Source organism: Megascapheus bottae, chromosome 5, assembly GCF_031878675.1.
Source record: "Megascapheus bottae isolate mThoBot1 chromosome 5, mThoBot2.hap1, whole genome shotgun sequence".
Classification (NCBI taxonomy): domain Eukaryota; kingdom Metazoa; phylum Chordata; class Mammalia; order Rodentia; family Geomyidae; genus Megascapheus; species Megascapheus bottae.
The window spans coordinates 82,531,494-82,551,975 of record NC_143513.1 but is presented as its reverse complement, the minus strand read 5'-3'; the positions used below and the strand labels follow the sequence as shown (position 1 = coordinate 82,551,975).

The 20,482-nt window shown below is 46.4% G+C and overlaps 1 protein-coding gene across 1 annotated transcript in view; it reads right to left on the bottom strand.

Annotated features, from left to right (window-relative positions):
- Galntl5 (polypeptide N-acetylgalactosaminyltransferase like 5) overlaps positions 1 to 11,556 on the bottom strand; it is a 30,677-nt gene extending 19,121 nt beyond the window's left edge. The window contains exons 1-3 of the mRNA XM_090333568.1: positions 11,438 to 11,556; positions 8,581 to 8,884; positions 3,902 to 4,022 (exon numbers count right to left, since the gene is read on the bottom strand). Coding sequence (XP_090189694.1) covers positions 3,902 to 4,022; positions 8,581 to 8,845 — 386 coding nt within the window. The 5' untranslated portion in view covers positions 8,846 to 8,884; positions 11,438 to 11,556. The remainder of the gene's footprint in view (positions 1 to 3,901; positions 4,023 to 8,580; positions 8,885 to 11,437) is intronic.
- Positions 11,557 to 20,482: the final 8,926 nt, after the last annotated feature.

Here is a 20,482-nt window from a genome sequence, read left to right as displayed (position 1 = left end):
CGGCTTAGCCACTAAATCCTGTGGGCTCTTTCAAACGTGTAAAGAATGAACACAAATGTTCTCATACTCTTCCAAAGCAAAAAGAAAGGGAAGGAATACTTTCAAAGTTGTTTTAGGAGGACAGGGTAACCCTGAAATCAAACCCAAGCAAATTACAGGCCGAAATCCCTACATACCCACTTACAGAAGTCTTCGGGAAAATATGAAACAACCAAACCCAACAGCTAAGTTTCAGAACTAAGCTTAATTCACTAGGATCAAGTGGGATTTAGATTTAGATTACAAGAATGTCTAGACAAGCCAGGCATGGAAACTCCCACCTGTAATTCTAGCTACTCAGGAGGCTGAGATCTGAGGATCTCGGTTCAAAGCTGGGCACTAAGGACCGTGAGACTCATCTCCAATTAACCACTAGAAAACCAGAAGTGACGCTGAGGCTCAAGCGGTAGGGTGGTGGCTTTGAGCTTTAGAGCTCAGGGGCAGCAGCCAGGCCCATAGTCCAAGCCCTACCACTGACCAAAAAAAAAAAAAAGAATGTCTAGACATATGCAAATCCACAAATGTGAGCACGAAGGCAAAACTATTATCTGAATAAGTGAAGAAAAATCATTTAAGAAAATCCAGTGTCCTTGTGTGATAAAAATTCTGAACAAATTCAATATAAAAGAAAAATACCTCAACACACTACAAATTCCATCTTTGACAAGCTCGCTAAGCTTGTTGAATGTACACTGGGGCCCTGCCTATAAGTGTGAGAGTTACAGATGCCATCCATACCGGGAGAGAAGAAACTTCGGTTGTTAGCTGACATGATCTTTTATCCAGAAAATTCTTACCAGGTACCAGTGGCTGATGATAAGAAATCAACTCAAGTGTCTGCCCATTGGCTGGATGAAGAAGGGAAATTTTGTACATGCACACAATGGATTACTATTTGGCCTTAAAAAAAAGAAAAAAATCCAGTTGTTCATCACAACATGGATGGACCTGAAAGATATAGAAAGTGGAAAGCCAAGGGCTTGGGCATCATCGGAGTTGAATCTGAGACTGAATCCACGGAAGCAGAGGGGAGGACAGTAGGGAGAGGTGGGAGGTGGGGAGGTTGGGATAATGTGGGGATTTCAGCTAGGACTGACATGGTCAGGAGCCCTGAGGGGTTGCTGGTGAGCTCTGAACTCTGCTGGGAGAATGCATTGTAGGTATTTGCCCCAAGGGGTTAGAGGCATGGCTCAGGTGGTAGAGTGCCTTGTACTCACTACCTAACTTGTGGAATTGTAACTCCACTGTACAATCAGAATAAAATTATAAAGAAATAAGTATTTGCACCAAATATGAAAAAACGGGTAAGAATGCATTAGTTAGTTGATTTATATCGCCCACTGTGTACATCATGCTGTATGCCATAGTTAGAATTTCTTATTTTCAATTATTTTGACTCTTGTGTGTATGTGTATTATTTTATTTTTACTTTCTGGTGGTACTGGGATTTGAACTCAGGGCCTAGTACTTGACAGACAGTCTATAACTTGAACTATGCACCAAACCATTTTAGTTGTTGTTTTTTTTTTTTGCCAGTCCTGGGGCTTGAACTCAGGGCCTGGGCACTGTCCTTGAGCTTTCTCAAGGCTAGAGCTCTATCACTTGAGCCACAGCACCACTTCTGACTTTTTCTGTTATGTGCTACCAAGGAATTGAACCCAGGGCTTCATGTATGCTAGGCAAGCACTCAACCACGAGGCCATGCTCTCAGCCCCCATTTTATCTTTTAAGTTAGTTTTTGAATCATTTTTCATGCTTTTTATCAGGGCCAGATTTGAACCCAAATCCTCTTATCTTTGCCATTACAGGTATATACCACTATACCTGATTTGTTTGTTGAGATGAGGCCTCATGAACTTTGGTCCTGTAACTTCAAAGCATCATTTTCAAGTTAAGAATATAAACTAAAAAGTGAAAGAAGATAAAGGTGAAGTAGAAACTCCATTTAGTGGAATTTTATGGTTTCTATAACTGCTGAGAATGCTGTATTCTAGATGGTGCTGTTACACCTTGCAAGTAAAGTATCTTTTAAACATCCTACATGGGATTTTTTTTGTACAGACTTGAATTTCCTACTAAATAAGATCATGTTTTTCTCTTTAAAGACAAATCTCTGAATTTTCTGTTTTTAACAAGTGATCCTTGATGAAAGGAGGCAAATGTGGTCCAAGTATTTTATGTGAGACTTAAGGGAAGAAATTGAGCCTGCCAAGAAATCTAATTTATTGTGACTAAAAACATTGACCTTCCTTCGTGGTAGTTATTCAGATTTTTGAAAATTGTCCCTCATGTTGGACACTGGTGGCTCACGCCTGTAATCTCAGTTCCTCAGGAAGCTGAGATTTGAAGATGGTTGTTTGTGCATCCCAGCAGAAAGGCCTGTGAGACTCTGACCTCTAGTTATCTGGAAGAAAACTGGAAGTGGAGCTGTGGCTCAAGTGATAGAGTGCCATCCTGTGCAAAGATGTGCTAAGGGAAAAAAGATGCCAATTTAAGGCCCTGAGTTCAAGCTCTAGTATCAGCACACATGCATACACACACATATATACACACATGAAAGTCGTCTAAATTAAATGCATACCACATTCCATGGTTCAGTAAATTTATGTTTTTCCTTTAATTCTGACCCAGTCAGACTGTGCTATTATGCGCAAACCCTGTATTTCTTGTGTGTGCTGCATCATAAGTAGACTTTGTGGCTTTAACTATTTCCAGTTTCTCAAAATTACTGGGAGATATCTATGTACCTGAAGTATTTTTCTTTCACCTAAAGGAGAACGTTGGCTCCTTCACCTTTTAGCAGTCAGAACCTAGACCTAAATTTAAAAGTCCTGAGCACATCCAGGCACAGCATGGCCAAACCTTCAGCGGTCATGCTGAGGAGACACAGAGGCTGCGAGATCTCCGGTCCACGTGCCCAGTGTGGCCAGAGGTACAAGCATGGGATGTGGAGTGTGGCTGTGGGCCAGGGTGCCATGCAGGGGTCTAAGGAAAGATGAGAGGAAGTTCCGCAGCTGCCTCTGTGAAGGCTTAGGTTACACCACCAAACCTGCACTTAAAGATTGCTGCGGTGGTATTTGTATTTCTCACAAATTGCTCCACAGACACTAACTCAAATAACTGAGGGAACCACGAAAACTAAGCAGTCTTTGGAGAAAAAAAATAATTTTCCAAAGTATATTCTATCAGGAATGGGCTCACCTTTGATGAGAGGCCCATATTGGTGGCTGGGTGATTTTGTTCTTAGAAACCTCTGAAACATTCTGGCTACTCTCTGTACCTTAATATTATTTTCTTGAAATAAGAACTTCACATTGTTTAATTTTCTTTTTCTTTTTTTTTTTTGCCAGTCCTGGGCTTGAGCTCAGGGCCTGAGCACTGTCCTTGGACTTTCTCAAGGCTAGAGCTCTACCACTTGAGCCTCAGCACCACTTCCGGCTTTTTCTATGTATGTAGTACCGAGGAATTGAACCTGGGTCTTGGTGCATGCTAGGCAAGCACTCTACCACTAGGCCACACTCCCAGCCCCTCATTTTATTTTTCTTTGTGTTGGTCCTGGAGCTTGAACTCGGGGCCTACGTGCTGTCCTTAAGCGTTTGTGCTCAAGGCTAATGCTTTGCCACTTGAGCCACAGCTTCACTTCCATCTTTTTATGGTTAAGTAGGTAAAAGAGTCTCACAGACTTTGCTGCCCAGGCTGGCTTTGAACTACAATCATCAGCTCTCAGCCTCCTGAGTGGCCAGCATCTGGCCATATTATCTAACTTTTAGACCTACACTAGAAATCTATCCTGCAGAACTTCTAATATGCTGAGCTCAAACTTCCATAAGTATTTTTGGAAACAGATATAGAAAGAACATACTTTTTATCCCTCGTATCAGGTACCTCTCTGATGATGCCCAGTCTTCTACTCAAATTGGCATTAAATCCATATTTTAAAACGTCATTATGATGTTCTAGGTTGGAAGAGTTAAAATTCGTACCTGCGAGAAAAAGTAGGTAGAGTCACTTGGTGTGAAAGCCTTGCTATTTATTGCCTCACCAGCTCAGGCCCCTGTCACAGCAGGGAAACCACCTCCAGAGAAGGCTGGAAGTGAGAGTGGTATTCATGCAGACCACAACCATGTGTTCAGCGAAGTATACCACCAAGCCTTCCATGGGCAGAGGCTCCGCCCCAGTTCCCTCCCAACTTTCAACTACACATGAGATCATAACTATAATTGGAAGCCAGACAGACTCAACCATAATCTACATGCATACCTAGGCAGCAGGGAAGACCCTGCCTCAAAAATAACCAGCCCATGTGATAAATTGCACAGATTGTACATGCTCACAGTAAGGCCAAAGAGGATATTCTCAGGAGAGATGATGCCCTCATGCCTCTTCATATGTTTTTTTCTTTTGTTCTTTTTATCTGCCAGTTCTGGGGCTTCAATACAGGGCCTGGGCACTGTCTTTGGACACTATTTTTTCTTAAGGCTAGTGGTCTACCACCTGAGCCACAGCAACACTTCTGGCCTTTTCTATGTATGTGGTACCAAGGAACCAAACCCAGGACTTTGTGCATGCTAGGTGAGCATGCTACCATTTGTATATATATTTTTTTATTTTTTATTTTTTTTTTTGGCCAAACCTGGGTTTGGACTCAGGGCCTGAGCACTGTCCTTGGATTTTCTCAAAGTTAGAGCTCTACCACTTGAGCCACCACACCATTTCTAGGTATGTTGTACCAAGGAATTGAACCCCGGTCTTTCTGCATGCTAGGTAAGCACTCTACCACTAGGCCAAACTCCCAGCCCGCCTCTTCACATTTTTATAAAATTATATGTATCTAAATGAACTCAATAATAAGGAGACATCTCTCTCTTTTTTTTTTGACATTCTGTCTTCTTTATGAATGGTGTATTCACATGTATATCTCCAAAAGGGTTGGGGGAGGGCGTGCTGGGAATGTGGCTTAGTGGTAGCGTGCTTGTCTAACATGGAAGAAGCCCTGGGTTTGACTCCTCAGAACCAGAAGGCCAGAAGTGGCACTGTGGCTCAAGTGGTAGAGTGCTAGCCTTGAGCAAAAGAAGCGCAAGGACAGTGCTGGCAAAACAAAATTACAAAAAAAGAATGGTACAGAACTCCGGGGGCGCTCACTGGGCATTGATGAAAGTGAATGATGCCACTCGTAGTGGAGACAGGGGGGAGGCTGGGAAGACAGCGCATGTGTAATCCCTCTGTACCTCATCTCTATGATAGCAATAATAATACAGTAAGTTCATGTTCAAAAATAACAAGCCCAACCTATTGAAGGTTTGCCTAGCAGGCCCCAGGCCCTAAATTCAAGCCAAAAAATAAGTGAATTCTCCAGGATAACCCCATAGGAAGCTGGATCCCAGCCCCATCTGCAGTGAGCCAATACGCACGTGCCACAGTGCCCAGCAGAGAGCCAGGCAGGCTTTCCACCTGGCCAAGGCCACCTCTCCACAGAGAGGTACCTACCAAAACAAAAAGCTGATTAAACAGCCAGGAAAACCAGGTACCACTGGCGCACACCCCCAATCCTTATAAAAAGGCTAAGGGACAGCACCTAGACTTTGAGTTCAAGTCCCAGCACTGACACAGGGGTTCATGGCTCAAGACTGTAATCCTAGTTACTTAGGAGGCTAAGATCTGAGGATCACACTCAAAGCCAGCCTGAGCAAGAAAATCTGTGAGACTCTAACTCCAGTTACACACACACACACACACACACACACACACACACACACACACAGAGCTAGGAGTAGAGCTGTGGTTCAAGACGTAGAATGTAGAATGCTAGCCTTGAAGAGAAAAGCTCAGGGTTTGTACTCAGGCTTTGAATTTAAGCCTCAGGACAGGCAGGCAGGCAGGCAGCACACACACACACACACACACACACACACACACACACACACACGAACTTTTGTTTAAGGAAATGGCTGAGATTATGAACCCACAAATCCACAAGTGCCTCTATCTTCTGTTCTGGGGCTTCTTGTCACCAAATTCAGTGCCTCCAGTTCAGTTCCTCTTTTGGCCTTTATCACCTCTGTGACTGGACCTTGAAGGATATTCTGGGCATATTCTCTTCCTTTAGAGAGCTGTGAGTTACGAGGTGCCCAGCGGAAAAGCAAGAATTCTAAAATGCACAATTGTGGAAAATCGGTCAATCCTCTGGAGATGAAGCAATTTCTAAATTCAGGTGGTTTGTGTAAGGACTGCATCCCTGCCCTTCCCTCCACCCCAAGAAAACACCGGAGTTGAGACATCCCATGGTGAAAGGATGAGAGGATGGACACAGGGGAAAGGATGTGAGTGGCCATGGCTCTTGAGGTGGGCTCTTGTAGCTGTGGGGGGAGCGGGGCCTGGCTACAGGGATTGCTCCAGGTGGCACACAGCAAACACAGGAAGACATGGCACACACATCAGAGCACATCACAGCACTGGAGGTAGCAAGGGTAGGAGAAATGGCACTTCCGTTCACTGCTGGAGGCTGATAACACTGGCCAATTAATTTAGTCCTATTAAATTTAAAAACTATATATATTCCATGGCCTAGCTCTCTGTGTCTGGTAGTATAGCATGTGTAGTATATACATGTGTAGTCTCCTGTGTATGTGTGCACATGTGTGCATATGCACTGAGGGGACTTTGACACATCAACGCTGAGCTGAAAGACCTAAATATATATCCGTGAGCCCATTCTGTATCCCTTCCCTACAACCACTGGAGACTGAGGCAGATCCATATGCACTCAGCTAAAACAGATGATCATGGTGCATCAGCAAATTGCACAGACAAGTTGATAGACAGCCTCTTTGGGATGGAAATGGAAGAAGAAGTATGTATTTCTGGTATCTCTAGATACTCATCCCACAGGGAAATCTCTCCCTCAAACACTTACAAATTGCCAGTGCCCAAAGCTATCACGTGTGTTGCCAAGAGAACGAGGTCAGCACCCCTGCCCTGCTTTGATGAGCAGCCAGGCCACCCATCGCAGAAGGGCACACAGGGGCCGGGCCGCCCCGCTCTGAAAGCCGCACTTCCAGCCTGTGCAGACGTGGGACTGATCTCATGCCAGCCCAAAACTTGTGGCTTGGAGAATGAGCAGCTCTGCTGGTGTCCTAAGGAGCGTCACACAGGTGTCCTTCTTCCCTGAGATTCCATCAGCCATCCTTGTTAGGGCTTTGCAAGCAGAATTAGGGTGTGATCTGCAGGCCCTGAGCTACCAAGTGACAGCGAGGAGAAAACAAGCGGGGAAGAGATCCACAGGTCACAGCTTTGGCTTTTATGACTTTAGTTTCCACTGTTGGTCTTCATTTTCTAAGAGAAGCATGTTTTGTTTAACTAACTCTTCATAGATATGGACATGGGGAGAAAGAATCTTATAAAGACAATAATAAGTGAGAAAAGCGAACATGTAGTGATATTTCAGAACACGAATACCAGATCTGCTTAGGAATGAGCCCGGGGACGTGGGAGGGGGGTGGCACCAGCCCGAGTCACCACTCTGAGGTAGTGGGGGAGCACGGATGGTACAGTGCTTTCTGTACCTATTGACACTCTATCTCTTTAGGAAGGAAAAAGGTAATGGAAGTGTGGCTTACGTGGTGGAAAGCCAGCCTTGAGCAGAAAAGCTCATCAAGAGCACAAAACTGTGAGTTCAGGCCCCAGCCCAGTCCAGTAATAGTGAGACAGAGACGGAGAGACAGAAATAGAGTCCAGACAAAGAAGAAACAAGTTAAGTAAAATGGGAGGAGGATAAGAATACAAGGAGTGAATTGACCAAAGGATACGGTCTACATGTGCAGACCTATCATAAGGAAGCTCCTTTGCAAAAGGATAGCTGCTGTCTGGAGAAACACATCAAACTGTATCAAGTATGGAACTGAAGCCAGACGCTCATGGCTCATGCCTGAGCTGAAGATTGCAGTTTGAAGGCAGGTCAGATAGGAAAGTCTGTGAGATTCTTAATCTCTAACTCCCCAAAAGAAAAAGCCAGAAATAGAGCTGTGCCTCAAGTAGTAGTGCTAGTTTGAGGCAAAGATGTTCCTGGGCCAGGCGTGGTGGCTCACGTCTGTAATCCTAGCTAGTCAGGAGACTGAGATCTGAGGATGCGTTCAAAGCCAGCCCGGTACTAAAGACTAAAGTCTGAGAGACTCTTATCTCCAATAAACCACCAGAAAATGGCAAGTGCCCTATGGCTTCAGGGGTAGGGCGGTAGCCTTGAGCTGAAGAGCTCAGGGACAGCACCCAGGCCCAGAATTCAAAATTAAAAATTAAAAAATGTCTCTGGACAATGCCCAGCCCTAAGTTCAAGTCCCAATATTGGCACCAAAAAAAAAAAAAGGTAAAATGTAGGTAGTAAATACCTGTGTGCTTGTTTTCCTATTTTGTACATAAATATATACAAGTATATCTGATAGTTCATAATTAAACATTTTAATTACTGTAAAAGATGTTCTCTCACTCTTCCAGTTTCTGGCATTTGTTGCTCTTACAGTGGCTAATGAAGAGTGCCACAGTACTTACTGGACTTGGGCACGTATATCCTTCTCCTTCGAGGTCTGTTTCTGTTCACCGGCAGGTGTCTGGTGAGCTGGTGTAGTTCCAGCTCAGCGGTGTTAGCTAGCTGGCCGGGTGCCTCTACCCTCAGGGACAAGCCCAGTGAAGGTGGCTGAGTTTTCTCCTCCTGGATGCTCACATGATTGTGATGGAAATATGCAAATAACAGAGCTGTCCAGACCCCAAACGTGAGAGACGCGTAGAACAGGCAGTAAATGATCAGGCTCCTCATCGTACACCTAGCGTCTCTTCCAGATCCGATCCCAGGCTCCTAAGGCAGAACAATTTGAAGGAGGCATGGTAGGTATCTCAGTGGTTTCTAGGCCATCGTCCACTGGGCTTAAATGCAACGATCGGAGAGGTGTTTTCCTGTTAATCCTTACCACATACATTAGGGTTGGCATTTTCCACTAGTCAAAGCTCAGAAGAGATTACATAAGATCTGCTACCATCCACAGATATATGCCCGTATAAAAACGTAGTGCTGAGTGCCAGTGGCTCACACCTGTTATCCTAGCTACTGTGAAGATCATAGTTCGAAGACAGCCCAGACTGAAAGCCCCTGTGAGACTCATATCACCAATTAACTACTCAGAAACTGGAAGTGGCACTATCACCCAAAGTGGTAGAGCATTATCCTTGAGCCAGAGTGCTCAGGAATAGTGCCCAGGCCCAGAGTTCGAGTGTCAGGACTGACGGGGGTAGGGGAGTAGAGATTTCAAAATATCAAAACACAAAACACAACTCGGTGTCTCATGCTTGTAATACCAACTACTCAAGACGCTGAGATCTGAGAATCACAGTTCAAAGCCAGCCCAGGCAGGAAGGTTCATGAGACTCTCTCCTCTCTTTGTTTTTGGTGGGGGAACAGTTGTGGGGCTTGAATTCTGAGCCTGGATGCTGTCCCCAAGCTCTTTAGTTAAAGGCTAGAGCTCCAGAGCACCACCTCTGGTTTTCTGGTGATTAATTGGAGATAAGAGTCTCAAGGTCTTTTGTGCCCTGACTGGCTCTGAACCTTGATTCTCAGATCTCAGCGTCCTGAGTAGCTAGGATTACAGGCGTGAGCCACCGCACCAGCTCCCAAGAGACTAGCTCCAATTAATCACCAAAAAGCTGAAGTAGAGGTGTAGATACTAGCCTTGAGCAAAAAGCTCAAGAGACTGCACCCAGGCCTTGAGTTCAAGCCTCAGGACCAGCTCACATGCACATCCAATTACAAAACAGATTTTTTTTTTTTTGCCAGTCCTGGGCTTGAGCTCAGGGCCTGAGCACTGTCCTTGGACTTTCTCAAGGCTAGAGCTCTACCACTTGAGCCTCAGCACCACTTCCGGCTTTTTTCTATGTATGTGGTACTGAGGAATCGAACCCGGGTCTTCATGCATGCTAGGCAAGCACTCTACTGCTAGGCCAAACTCCCACCCCCACAAATCAGATTTTGATCGCTCTAAGGGAGCAAAGATGCTTCACTTATAAAGCCATCTGGAACATTCTCCAAGGACCCAGGATGTGACAGAGACCCTGATTCACAGTAAAAGTTCAGCAATGAATGACTTAACACTTTATGAAAGAAGTTTGGATTTCATGAAGAAAACATATCAAATGTGTAACAGGAGAAAATGACTTCCAATGTTTGGAAGCAATAGATTAAGACAAGCACACAGGCCCTGGCTCCATACCTAGCACCACAAAACAGAGAGCAAGAAACAATGGTATTTTAAATTATATTATCAAACCATCTTCCTATGAGAGGCTTTGAATTTCAGACTATTTTTGTATTAGCTTTCTCCAAAAGCAAAAATAATTATAAACAAATTAAAAGATAAAAGATCTTTATACTCTAAAGAGAAGCCAGTTGGATGTTAATTAAATGAAAAATATTTGGAGAGCAATCATAACTAATATATAAAATGCAAATATATTTATATGCCAGGATTATTATGGAAAAGTAAGCCTGTAGTCTCCAGAAGGATTTTAATGTAGTAACAGAAGTTGGGAAGAACGCTTTAGATGCAAACTTATAAAAATACCCTCTTTCATTTTCTTATTTCTTGTTCTTTTTTATACAATCTTACATTTTCTTAGTAGATCTTGCTTTCTCTAGACTATGTACCTCACCTCCCAGCCCCCCTCATCCCCCACCCCCACACAAAGTGGCAATTTAGAGGCCTGATTTGTGGCTTTTTGGACTCTGTATCCCGAGGGGAGAAAATCTGGTTTAGCAATGTTCTTCACTAAAATGTGTTGATTTCATGTGTTAGGGAAACACAGAATTGATGTGTTTTGTTTGTTTTTTCTTGGTTCTGGTACTGAGGTTTCAATTAGGGCCTCAGACTCTTTCTTTTTCTTGCACAAGGCTAGTGCTCTACTATTTCAGCTACTGCCTCAAACCCTGTGTTTCGCTGGTTAATTGGGAATAGACTCTCAAGGGTCTTTGCCGAGGCTGGCTTCAAATGGAATCTTCAGACCTCAACCTCTTCAGCAGCTATGATTTCAGGCATGAGTTGCAGGTGCCTGGCTCTGAAACAACGTAACACTGGTCTGCAGGTCTGCAGACAGGATCTGTGAAAGGCTTTCTTTCCCAGTTGAGTCTTTTGAATAAGTAATGTGTTTATGTGTTGTAGAACACTGTGGGGGGGGGCTAATGAAAAGCCATGATAGTGACCCGTGACCCAGCGGCCATTCCCCTCTTGAACCGTCAGTAAGTCTTCTTGATCGTCATCCTCATGGCAGGGTCAGGGTCAGAGGCTCTGCTCCCACCGCACTGAGGCAGAGGGCTCCCCTCTCCTTGGTCCCCATGGTGCAGCCCTGAGCTCCCACCACTCACCACTGATGGAGTCACACGGGCCAGTTGGAAGGTGGTGAGTTGGCCTGGCTGAGTCACAGGACACCAGGTGGCTCTACGCGAATGACTGAAAGATGGTATGGTTTTCTGATAGTGCTGGCTTGCCCTGCCACATTGTGGTACTCAAAATGCAGGCCAGGGCTGCCTCACAAAGCCTGGTGACATCACACAGGACAGGGCTCACCTCCAAGGCCTCTGCCAGGAGGGCATCCGGGAACCGTTCACAGGGGGTGTTTGAGAGCCACTAACTGAAGGCCGCAACTAGGGAAGGGCTAGATTCAGGGTAGTGTTTTCTGGACTAGACCTATATTGTTCAGCCCTTATGAAGCGATCTTAAGGAAAGCAACAAGCTCTCAGAATATCTCCAGTAAACTAAAAAATAAGCTAAGGGCTATCTGCCTGCCTCTTAGTTCTATTTTGTTTTGTGCTGCTATGGAATCTTGAACTCAGGACCCGAATGTTGTCCTTTAGCTTTTTCCCCTCAATGCTGCACTTTACCATATGAGCCTCAGCTCCACTTCTGGATTTTTGGAAGTTAATTGGAGATGAGGGTCTCAAGGACTTTTTTTTGCCCAGGCTGGCTTTGAATCACAAACCTCATCCCTCAGCCTCCGGAGTAGCTAGATTATAAGAATGAGCCACGAGGCTGGCGAGGTGGTGGCTCACGCCTGTAATCCTAGCTACTCAGAAGGCTGAGATCTGAGGATTAAGGTTCAAATCCAGCCCGGGCACAAAAGGACCTGAGATTCTTATCTCCAACTAACCTCTAGAAAATAGGAAGTGAGGTTTGACTCAAGGGTAAGGCAGTAGCCTTGAGCTGAAGAACTCAGGGACAGCGCCCAGGCCAAGTACAAGCCCCAGGACCCACAAAAACCCCCAGAAAAGAATGAGTCTCCAGTGCCTGACTATGGCTTTTAATATTTTATACTGTAATACACAACTCAGTACTTAGACATTCATAGATGAGTTCAACCAATTACTTCTGCGCTCTTCTAGAACCAGCAGATTTCACACACATGCACATGCACGCGCATGTACACACACACACACACACACACACACACACACACACACACGAGTCTGACCAGTGGTCAGCTTGGAACCAGACACCTACCCACCACCTTTCTTCCCTGGCAGACACAGTAGGTGCTGAAGACTGCTTGACTCTTGAACCTCTCTTGGATAATTTGAACCAGAATGTTTCTTTTTCCAGTGATATTAATAATAGTCATAATTAGTCATATTAATTAGTGATGATAATTAGTAATATGAAGAAATATGTTGGGGGAAATCCCTGATGTAGCCCAGAAATCCTGGGAAAGAGTGGATAACTTGCTCTCTTTTTATGGAAGAGAATACAAAAGGGCAACAAAGACTCAGCTGTAGACGTGTGTGACAAAGTGGATTTTCTGAGTTTCAGAAGCCAGACATGGGTACATGGTTCCAAGCAGCACTGAGGGTTGTGGGCTAGTGGAAGGCAGAACACCAGATTGCCTGTCTCTTGTCTTCTCACACAGAGAGCATCTATACTCTCATACCAGAAACAGCACTGAGGAAAGAATCTCCCATCTCTGTGAGAACATGCTGTACTGCTATCTTCAAACAGCCTCTGGGGGCCAGGAGTTTGGCCTAGTGGTAGAGTGCTTGCCTAGCATGCGCGAAGACCCGGGTTCAATTCCTTGGTACCATATATGTAGAAAAAAGCCAGAAGTGGTGCTGAGGCTCAAGTGGTAGCTTTGAGAAAACCCAAAGACAGTGCTCAGGCCCTGGGCCCAAGCCCAGGACTGGCAAAATACAAAAACAGCCTCTGGCCAGCGAGGTGGCTCACACCTATAATCCTAGCTACTCAGGAGGCTGAGATCTAAGGATCAAGGTTCAAAGCCAGCCCAGGCACAAAAGTCTATGAGACTCTTATCTCCAATTAACTTCTAGAAAAGGGAAGTGGGCTTGGCTCAAGGGTAGGGTGGTAGCCTTGAACTGAAGAGGTCAGGGAGCTCCCAGGCCCAGAGTTCAAGTCCCATGACCCACATCAAAAAAACAAACACACATACAAAAAAAAAAAAAAAAAAAAAAAACCAGCCTCTGGCTTCTAGAACTGAGAGAACAAATTCCTGCTGTGTAAACTCTTGCTAAAGGAGTCCATTGCTTTGGACTAGGCCCTAAAAGCCTAAACCAAGATCAAAATGGGGGTCAGTCTTGCTCAAGTATATCAAGTTACCAAATCAAGAACTAAATTCAGGGCCGGGAGTTTGCTAGTGGTAGAGTGCTTGCCTAGCATGCATGAAGACCTGGGTTCAATTCCTTGGTACCACATACCTAGAAAAAGAAAAGCCAGAAGTGGTGCTGTGGCTCAAGTGGTAGAGCTCTAGCCTTGAGGGAAAAGCCCAAAGACAATGCTCAGGCCTGGAGTTCAAGCCCTAGGACTGGCAAAAAGAAAAAAAAGAAAAAAAAAATGAAACAAATTGCTATCAGACTTTCTGAGAATTCAATAGAGACAAGTGTCTTCGACAGCAAACGTCCTTTTATCCAATCTTTGTCCTCTTGTTTGTTTGCTCACTTGCATGAGACAGGCAAGGCTGGCCCTAATCTGTGAGGCTCCTCCCTCAGCCTCACAAGTGCTGGCATTAAAGGTGTGCCCGGCGGCAGCCAGATCCTTACTGCTTCTTGTTCTCCACAGCTTATTACTTCACAAAAACTAGCCTGATCTTCACCGGTTATTTATTTATTAATGTTCTGTCTCTAAGTCTCTTCATTATGAGAAAAGTAACAGAAATGTCCAGCCTGCTTTCCTTTCTTTGTGTTTGCCTGCTCAGTCCTCCTCTGTCTATAAAACTCATCTCCACTGCACAGCATGGGCTCTCTTCCCCTGGGATGAGGCGCTGCCTGGTTCTAGAATACCAAAACAAAGCAGAGCAAGGCCTTTAGACAACTATGATTTTGTTCTTTGACACCATCTTCATGACATGGTACCTGATAGGTAATAGATGCTAATAGAAATTCATTAATTTTTCAAAAAAGAATAACTCTTTTTTTTTTTTTACCAGTCCTGGGCTTGAGCTCAGGGCCTGAGCACTGTCCTTGGACTTTCTCAAGGCTAGAGCTCTACCACTTGAGCCTCAGCACCATTTCCAGCTTTTGTCTATGTATGTGGTACCAAGGAATCGAACCTGGGTCTTCGTGCATGCTAGGCAAGCACTTTAACCACTAGGCCAAACTCCCGGCCCCAGAGAAGAATAACTCTTATAAAAAAATTGAAGTAATCAGACAGCAGTGCCAAAGGGAGTTTCTTTGAAGAGGAAAAAAGGAGACAAAATGCAGTTAGCCAAGGAGCTGACAGCGTACTCCATGGCAGAGCACTTGAGCCTTGAAGCCCTGGGGATTCTGTCCCCAGCCTGCCTAAGGATCAGCAAGTGGCATGGTCTCCTGCTGCTTCCCTCCAACCTGCCCCACTGGTCCACATATACAAGGACTCCAGAACCCGCTGCTCACCGGATCCCGTGACAAAGGCCTGCAGACCTCTATGAGTTTCAGTGGGCCCTCAGCTCTGCGTGTTTCACCATCTTTATCAGCAGGTACTGCTCCCTGTCTTAAAATCCCTTCAGAAGAACCAGTTCCCAGCCCCTCACAGTCTTCTTTTTTGCCACCCTTCTTCTTTTTTTGGGGGGGATGGGTCATGGGGCTTGAACTTGGCCTGGGTATTGTCCCTGAGCTCTTCAGCTCAAGGCTACCACCCTACCCTTGAGCCAAGCCCCACTCCCTATTTTCTAGAGGTTAACTGGTGATAAGAGTCTCAGGTCCTTGGTGCCTGGGCTGGCTTTGAACCGTGATCCTCAGATCTCAGCCTCCTGAGTAGCTAGGATTACAGGCGTGAGCCACGGTGCCCCGGCCGCCACCCTTCTTTTTGGACTTTAATCTCATCTGTGATATGAGCAGCATTTTCCTTCATGGCCCTGTAGTGAGCCTTGCCATGGAGGTCAGCTCCAGAAATCAGTGGAAATCGGTGGCTTGCTGGGCTCCAGAGGCTCTCATCTGCCATCCGGGTTACATGGCGGGCTGGGGCTGTGAGGAGCGAAACTCTCTGAGGTAAGCTGGGCCTGCGCCAAGACCCCTTCTCCATCGGTAACTGTGCTGGGGGTGAAAGGCCAGACTCCCAGCTGTGACAGCGAGTGGGGAAGTCGGAGGCTCATGGCCAGGTGCCCTGCAGAGGAAGAGACTCCATTCTAAACATAACCAGTGCGAAAGGACAGCCTCCGCGGCGGAGCACTTGTCCAGCAAGCACGGGGTCCTGAGTTCAGAACCCTGTCTGGAGGTGAGCTCCAGGCTTCTCCTGTGTGTGACCCCAGGCGTCCCGAAGGACCAGAGCAGCTAGATGTGGTGCGGGCCCCAGGCCCAGGGTGCCTGTCAGGAGACATGGCGCTCTTGTTTCTTCATCCTTCTGCTAGTGAGAGCCTCTGTTTTCATATCCAAACCCCCCTCCCTCCCCTCCTGGGAACCTGAGTCCTGAGCTGTCCCTGCATTGCAATTCCTGAGACCTAGAAAAATGTCTAGTACCCATGTATGTCACTTCTGTTCAAAATCGGCCTTATTTTGCCTTTTATCAGTATGGGGGTTTGAACCCGGGGCCTTACACTTGCTAGACAAGCACTCTACTACTTGAACCCATACTTCTAGCCCCTCTCCCTTTTTTCCTTCTTTCCTTCCTTCCTTTCTTCTTTTCTTTTCTTTCTTTTTCTGCCAGTCAAGGTGTCAGGGCACTGTCGCTGAGCTTTCTTTTGCTCAAGGCTAGTGTTCTACCACTTGAGCCACAGAGCCACTGCGGGTGTTGTCGGTTTCTGTGGTAGTGAGAAATCGAACCCAGGGCTTCATGCACCCTGGTCGTGCACTCTTCCACTGAGTCACATCCCCAGCCCTTTTTGTTTTCGTTATTTTTTTTTCTTTTGCAGACGGTCTTGAATTTTTGTCCAGGGTCACAGCAGAGCCTGCTGGCCTATGCCTCTTTTCTAGCTATGGAAACAGGCCTGTCCCATCCTGCTTGGCTTGTTGAGAGAGGGGCTTCACCTACTTGCTGCTGGGACTGGTCTGGAACCTGGAATCTCGTGATCTTTGGGTCCTCAGTAACCGAGTCACAGGTGGAAACCACCACAATTAGCTCACCCTCTTACAACCAGGCCCTTACATTTAGGGGCAGAAAGGGGGCTGGGAGCATTGCCTAGCGTGCACAAAGAGCCGGGTTCAATTCCTCAGTACCACACACGTAGGAAAAGCTGGAAGTGGCGCTGTGGCTCCGGTGGTAGAGCTCTAGGGTTGAGAAAGCCTAAGGACAGAATTCAAGCCCTGAACTGAGGAAACACTAACAACAACAATGTTACAAAGTTGTAACATTTGAGAGCAGAAAGGGGATTTTAGAACAGTGGCAAAATGTGACTATTTGTTTGGGGAAGATGTTACTTTTCGTGTTTAAGTGTCTACCCTTTGGATAGGCCAGCAGAGGTGGCTGTGACCTGAGCCCTGTGCTGGGAAAACAGAAAACAAAAAACAACAAAACCCAAACCTGAATTGCTCCTGTCTTCAGGAGCAGAAACGACTTTTATTTTCAGAGTAGATTCTTTGGTCCACTTCTCATAAACAGACTTGGCCAAACACGGCCAGTTCTCCTAGATAGATAATACTGTTAATCTTAGTGAATGATCAGCATTATCTTCCATTAATGAAAACCTAGGAATCTTGATTCTGAAAGGTCAGGAGGAACGTCTGCGCATGAAGCCATAAAGATGAAGGTTGCATAAACCCGAGAGCCCTACCCTAATTCAGACTAGCAGTGATTTGATGAGAAGCAGTCTTGTTGAAGACTTCTGCTGCTTAGTTCCCATACCAAACATCAGAGGCGGTTAGAGAAATCAGACAGATGGAAGTGGGCAAAGCCATGCATAGCTTCTTGGGATTGTCCCAGAATGCAGTGCCTTCCATCTCTCGGCTTGTGGGAGGCGCCAAGCCTAATTGAAATGAGCCCCAGCGGTCTCTGCTCTCAGTAATCCTTGGGTTGCTTTGCTGAAATCTTGGAACATTGGAATGAATTTCTATCCTCCACTGAAGTTTTCCTAAAATAGTCATTTCCATGTCTCTGGAATCTTCTCTGCCTTTCGTTGGCACTGATATAATACTATCCACACTGGAAGAGATGGTGGGCCATCTTCTGGACCTCCTGTGGCCATTGTAAACCTGGGGAAACTGAGGTAGCTTTCCCAAGGACTTTCTTCATAGTCTGAATTTTCTCTTCTTTCTTGGCCAGTTCTGAAGCTTGAACTCGGGGCCTGGTCATTGTCCCTGAGCTTCTTTTGCTAAAGACTACTACTTGAGCCACAGTGCTACTTCCAGCTCTTTCTCTTTATGTGGTGCTGAGGAATTGAATCTGGGGCTTTTCCTGCATGCCAGGCGAGGACTCTAAGCCACACTAAGCAAGTATTACGCCACATTCCTAGGGCATACTCAGAATTTTCCAAGTACCTGAGTTTAGAGCCAATCTACATTGTTGGTGAGGCTTCTAGGTTAGGTAGATACAGGCCATCTTCCCTGAGGAGCAAATACTTGGGCAGACTAACTGCCTTGGGGAAGGTCAAGCCTTAAGGTAAACCTAATTAAGAATAGAGGTGACCAGTGAGCGGACTGACAAACTGGAGGACCTGCATCCCCTCCCATCCTGTCCCCTCCCCTCCCTCCCTCCCCTCCCCTCCCCCTCCTCCAGCCATCCTTTTACCTTCTCCTCTTCCTCTCCCTGCCCCTTGTCCCTTTTTCCTTCTCAGAAGCATTCCTCTGGGGGCCCCGTGTGGACCCTGTGCTCACAGCCTCATTCCAGGCCCCTCCGTCCCCCTCCCCGTCTTGCTCTGCGGGCCTCCCTGTCCATGTTCTCATCCACTCCCTTGTTTCCCTCAAAGTTTGTTCCAGAATCTTCCTGAGAAGCAGAGATGGGAGGTGAAATACCTTGTGCTCTTGCCGATGTGAAACCATCTCCAATCCCTGAAGATAAGTCTTGGGATCCTTCTCTCCTGTTGAAGGGCTCGGTCCAATAACTATGAGTGACCAGCCCGGCACCAGCCCTAGACCTTATTCTGGGGCCATTTGCCTTTCCATTATTGTCCCTTTGGGAGTAGAGGCAATGGCGCTAGACTAATTCTCACAAGGGGGGAGAGCAGGAGGGACAGTCAGCCAGTGGATTGAGTGGCCCAGGATGAGGGGAGACACAGGGAGTTCCTGGGCTGGCCTCGCTTGGCAACACAGCGCTGGCTTCCTTTGGCGCCCTGGGCCCCCTCACTCACCTGAGTCATTGCTGCCAGCAGCTTTGCTCACCAGAGCACTTCCAGCTCCCCTCCTTATCTTTTGCTGTCTAACTCACCAACTTAATACTTGACTTGCCAAATCCAGATTTGGAGTCTTTCTGAGCCAGGGGAGACATCACCTAAGTTGTGGTCCTAACCACAACTTGAGCCCTGGCTGCCTCAAGCCATGAGCCCATGGCAAGACCCAGCAACTATAGATGCAAACTGTTTTCAAGATTCCCGATGGCTCTGAGCCTCTCCTCGGAGTTGGTGTCTTCAGGTGTCTTCTGCTATGATCGCCTTCCATGTCCTGACTCAGTTTGTTGTAGTTGTTGATTTTTTTTTTTTTGTGGGTCATGGGGCTTGAACTCTGGCTAGCTCTGCTTTTATCATTTACATATACATGCATTTATTTAAGTGTCTTAACCGCTTGGGTGGCGAATGCTGTACTCCAGCTCTGCCTGCATTGCTGACTTTTCTTCGCTGACGTGCTGAGTTCCTTGCCCTCGTCCCTTTTCAGGTTGGGCTAGTACAGTTCAATCTCTTTCTGACTTTTGCCAGTGAATTTTGTAAATGTGGCCTTGGCTAACCAGAAAGCTTTAATTTGGGTATAATGAGAATCATCATTTGCCAGGCCCCATGGCTCACGCCTATCATCGTGGCAATCCAGCGGGTTGAGATCTGAGCATCATGGTTTGAAGCCAGCTTGGGCAGGAACGTCTCTTAGACTTTTATCTCAGTTAGCCACCAAAAAGCTGGATCTGGTGTATGGTTTAAGTGGTAGAGTGCCAGCCTTGAGTAAAAAGGCCAAGTGAAAGCATGAGGCTGTGAGTTCAAGCTCCCCAATTACACAGATGGAAAACATCATTAATTGTTATCTTGGTGTAATGGTTTGATTTTATTGAAAAGGTTCTCTACTCTTGGATACAAAATCAATTCCATGAATTCTCGTCTTTCTGTTGGTGACTGTACTGAGTCTGTTCTGAGTCCTTTAAGAGATTTCTCCTTCCTCACACTGAGACATCTTGCAGATGCCTGTCAGTCCCTCACCGTCTCCCCCACACCCCACCCGCCCCGCCCCGACTCCTCTGTACAATGCTCCTGCACACAGTAGGCCCAACCCCTAATCATCCGCCTCACCATCTTTGCGTTTATCTCATACCATTATTCCTAGTTGGGCACTTTTGATTTGGCTATTTACAGAATTTTTCCCTTTTATTGAAATCGGTGGGACGGTCACAATCCTGTGTGAACAGGGAGTGCCCAGTGGCACTCTAGGAAGGGAAGGGCAGGAACGACGGTAAGGGGTCAGCAACGGGGCCCCTGACCCACGTTCCAGTGTGTGTGCAGCCGCGCTGCCTGCAACGCTGAGCCGTGTACTTGCGAGCTGGTGCTTTTCCACAGAGCCATCCTCCAGCTCTGCTTTTCACTGCTTACTTTGTGAGCTAGGATCTTGCTTCTTGTCTGGAAACATGCTTGACATGTGATCTGCCTAGTTCAGGCTTCCTGTCGATGCTGGACAGAGGCACACCCCACCCCACCCCACCTCCAGCGTCCTCCGTTAACATGGAGTCTCCTGATGGTTTCTGCCCAGGCTGACCTTGAACCACAAGCCTTTCATTCCCAGCCTGCGATTCCAGGCATGAGCAGTGGCTCACATGGCCCACCGTGGATGAGTGAAGATGTCGAGGTAAGCCAGCGTCACCACTCCTTT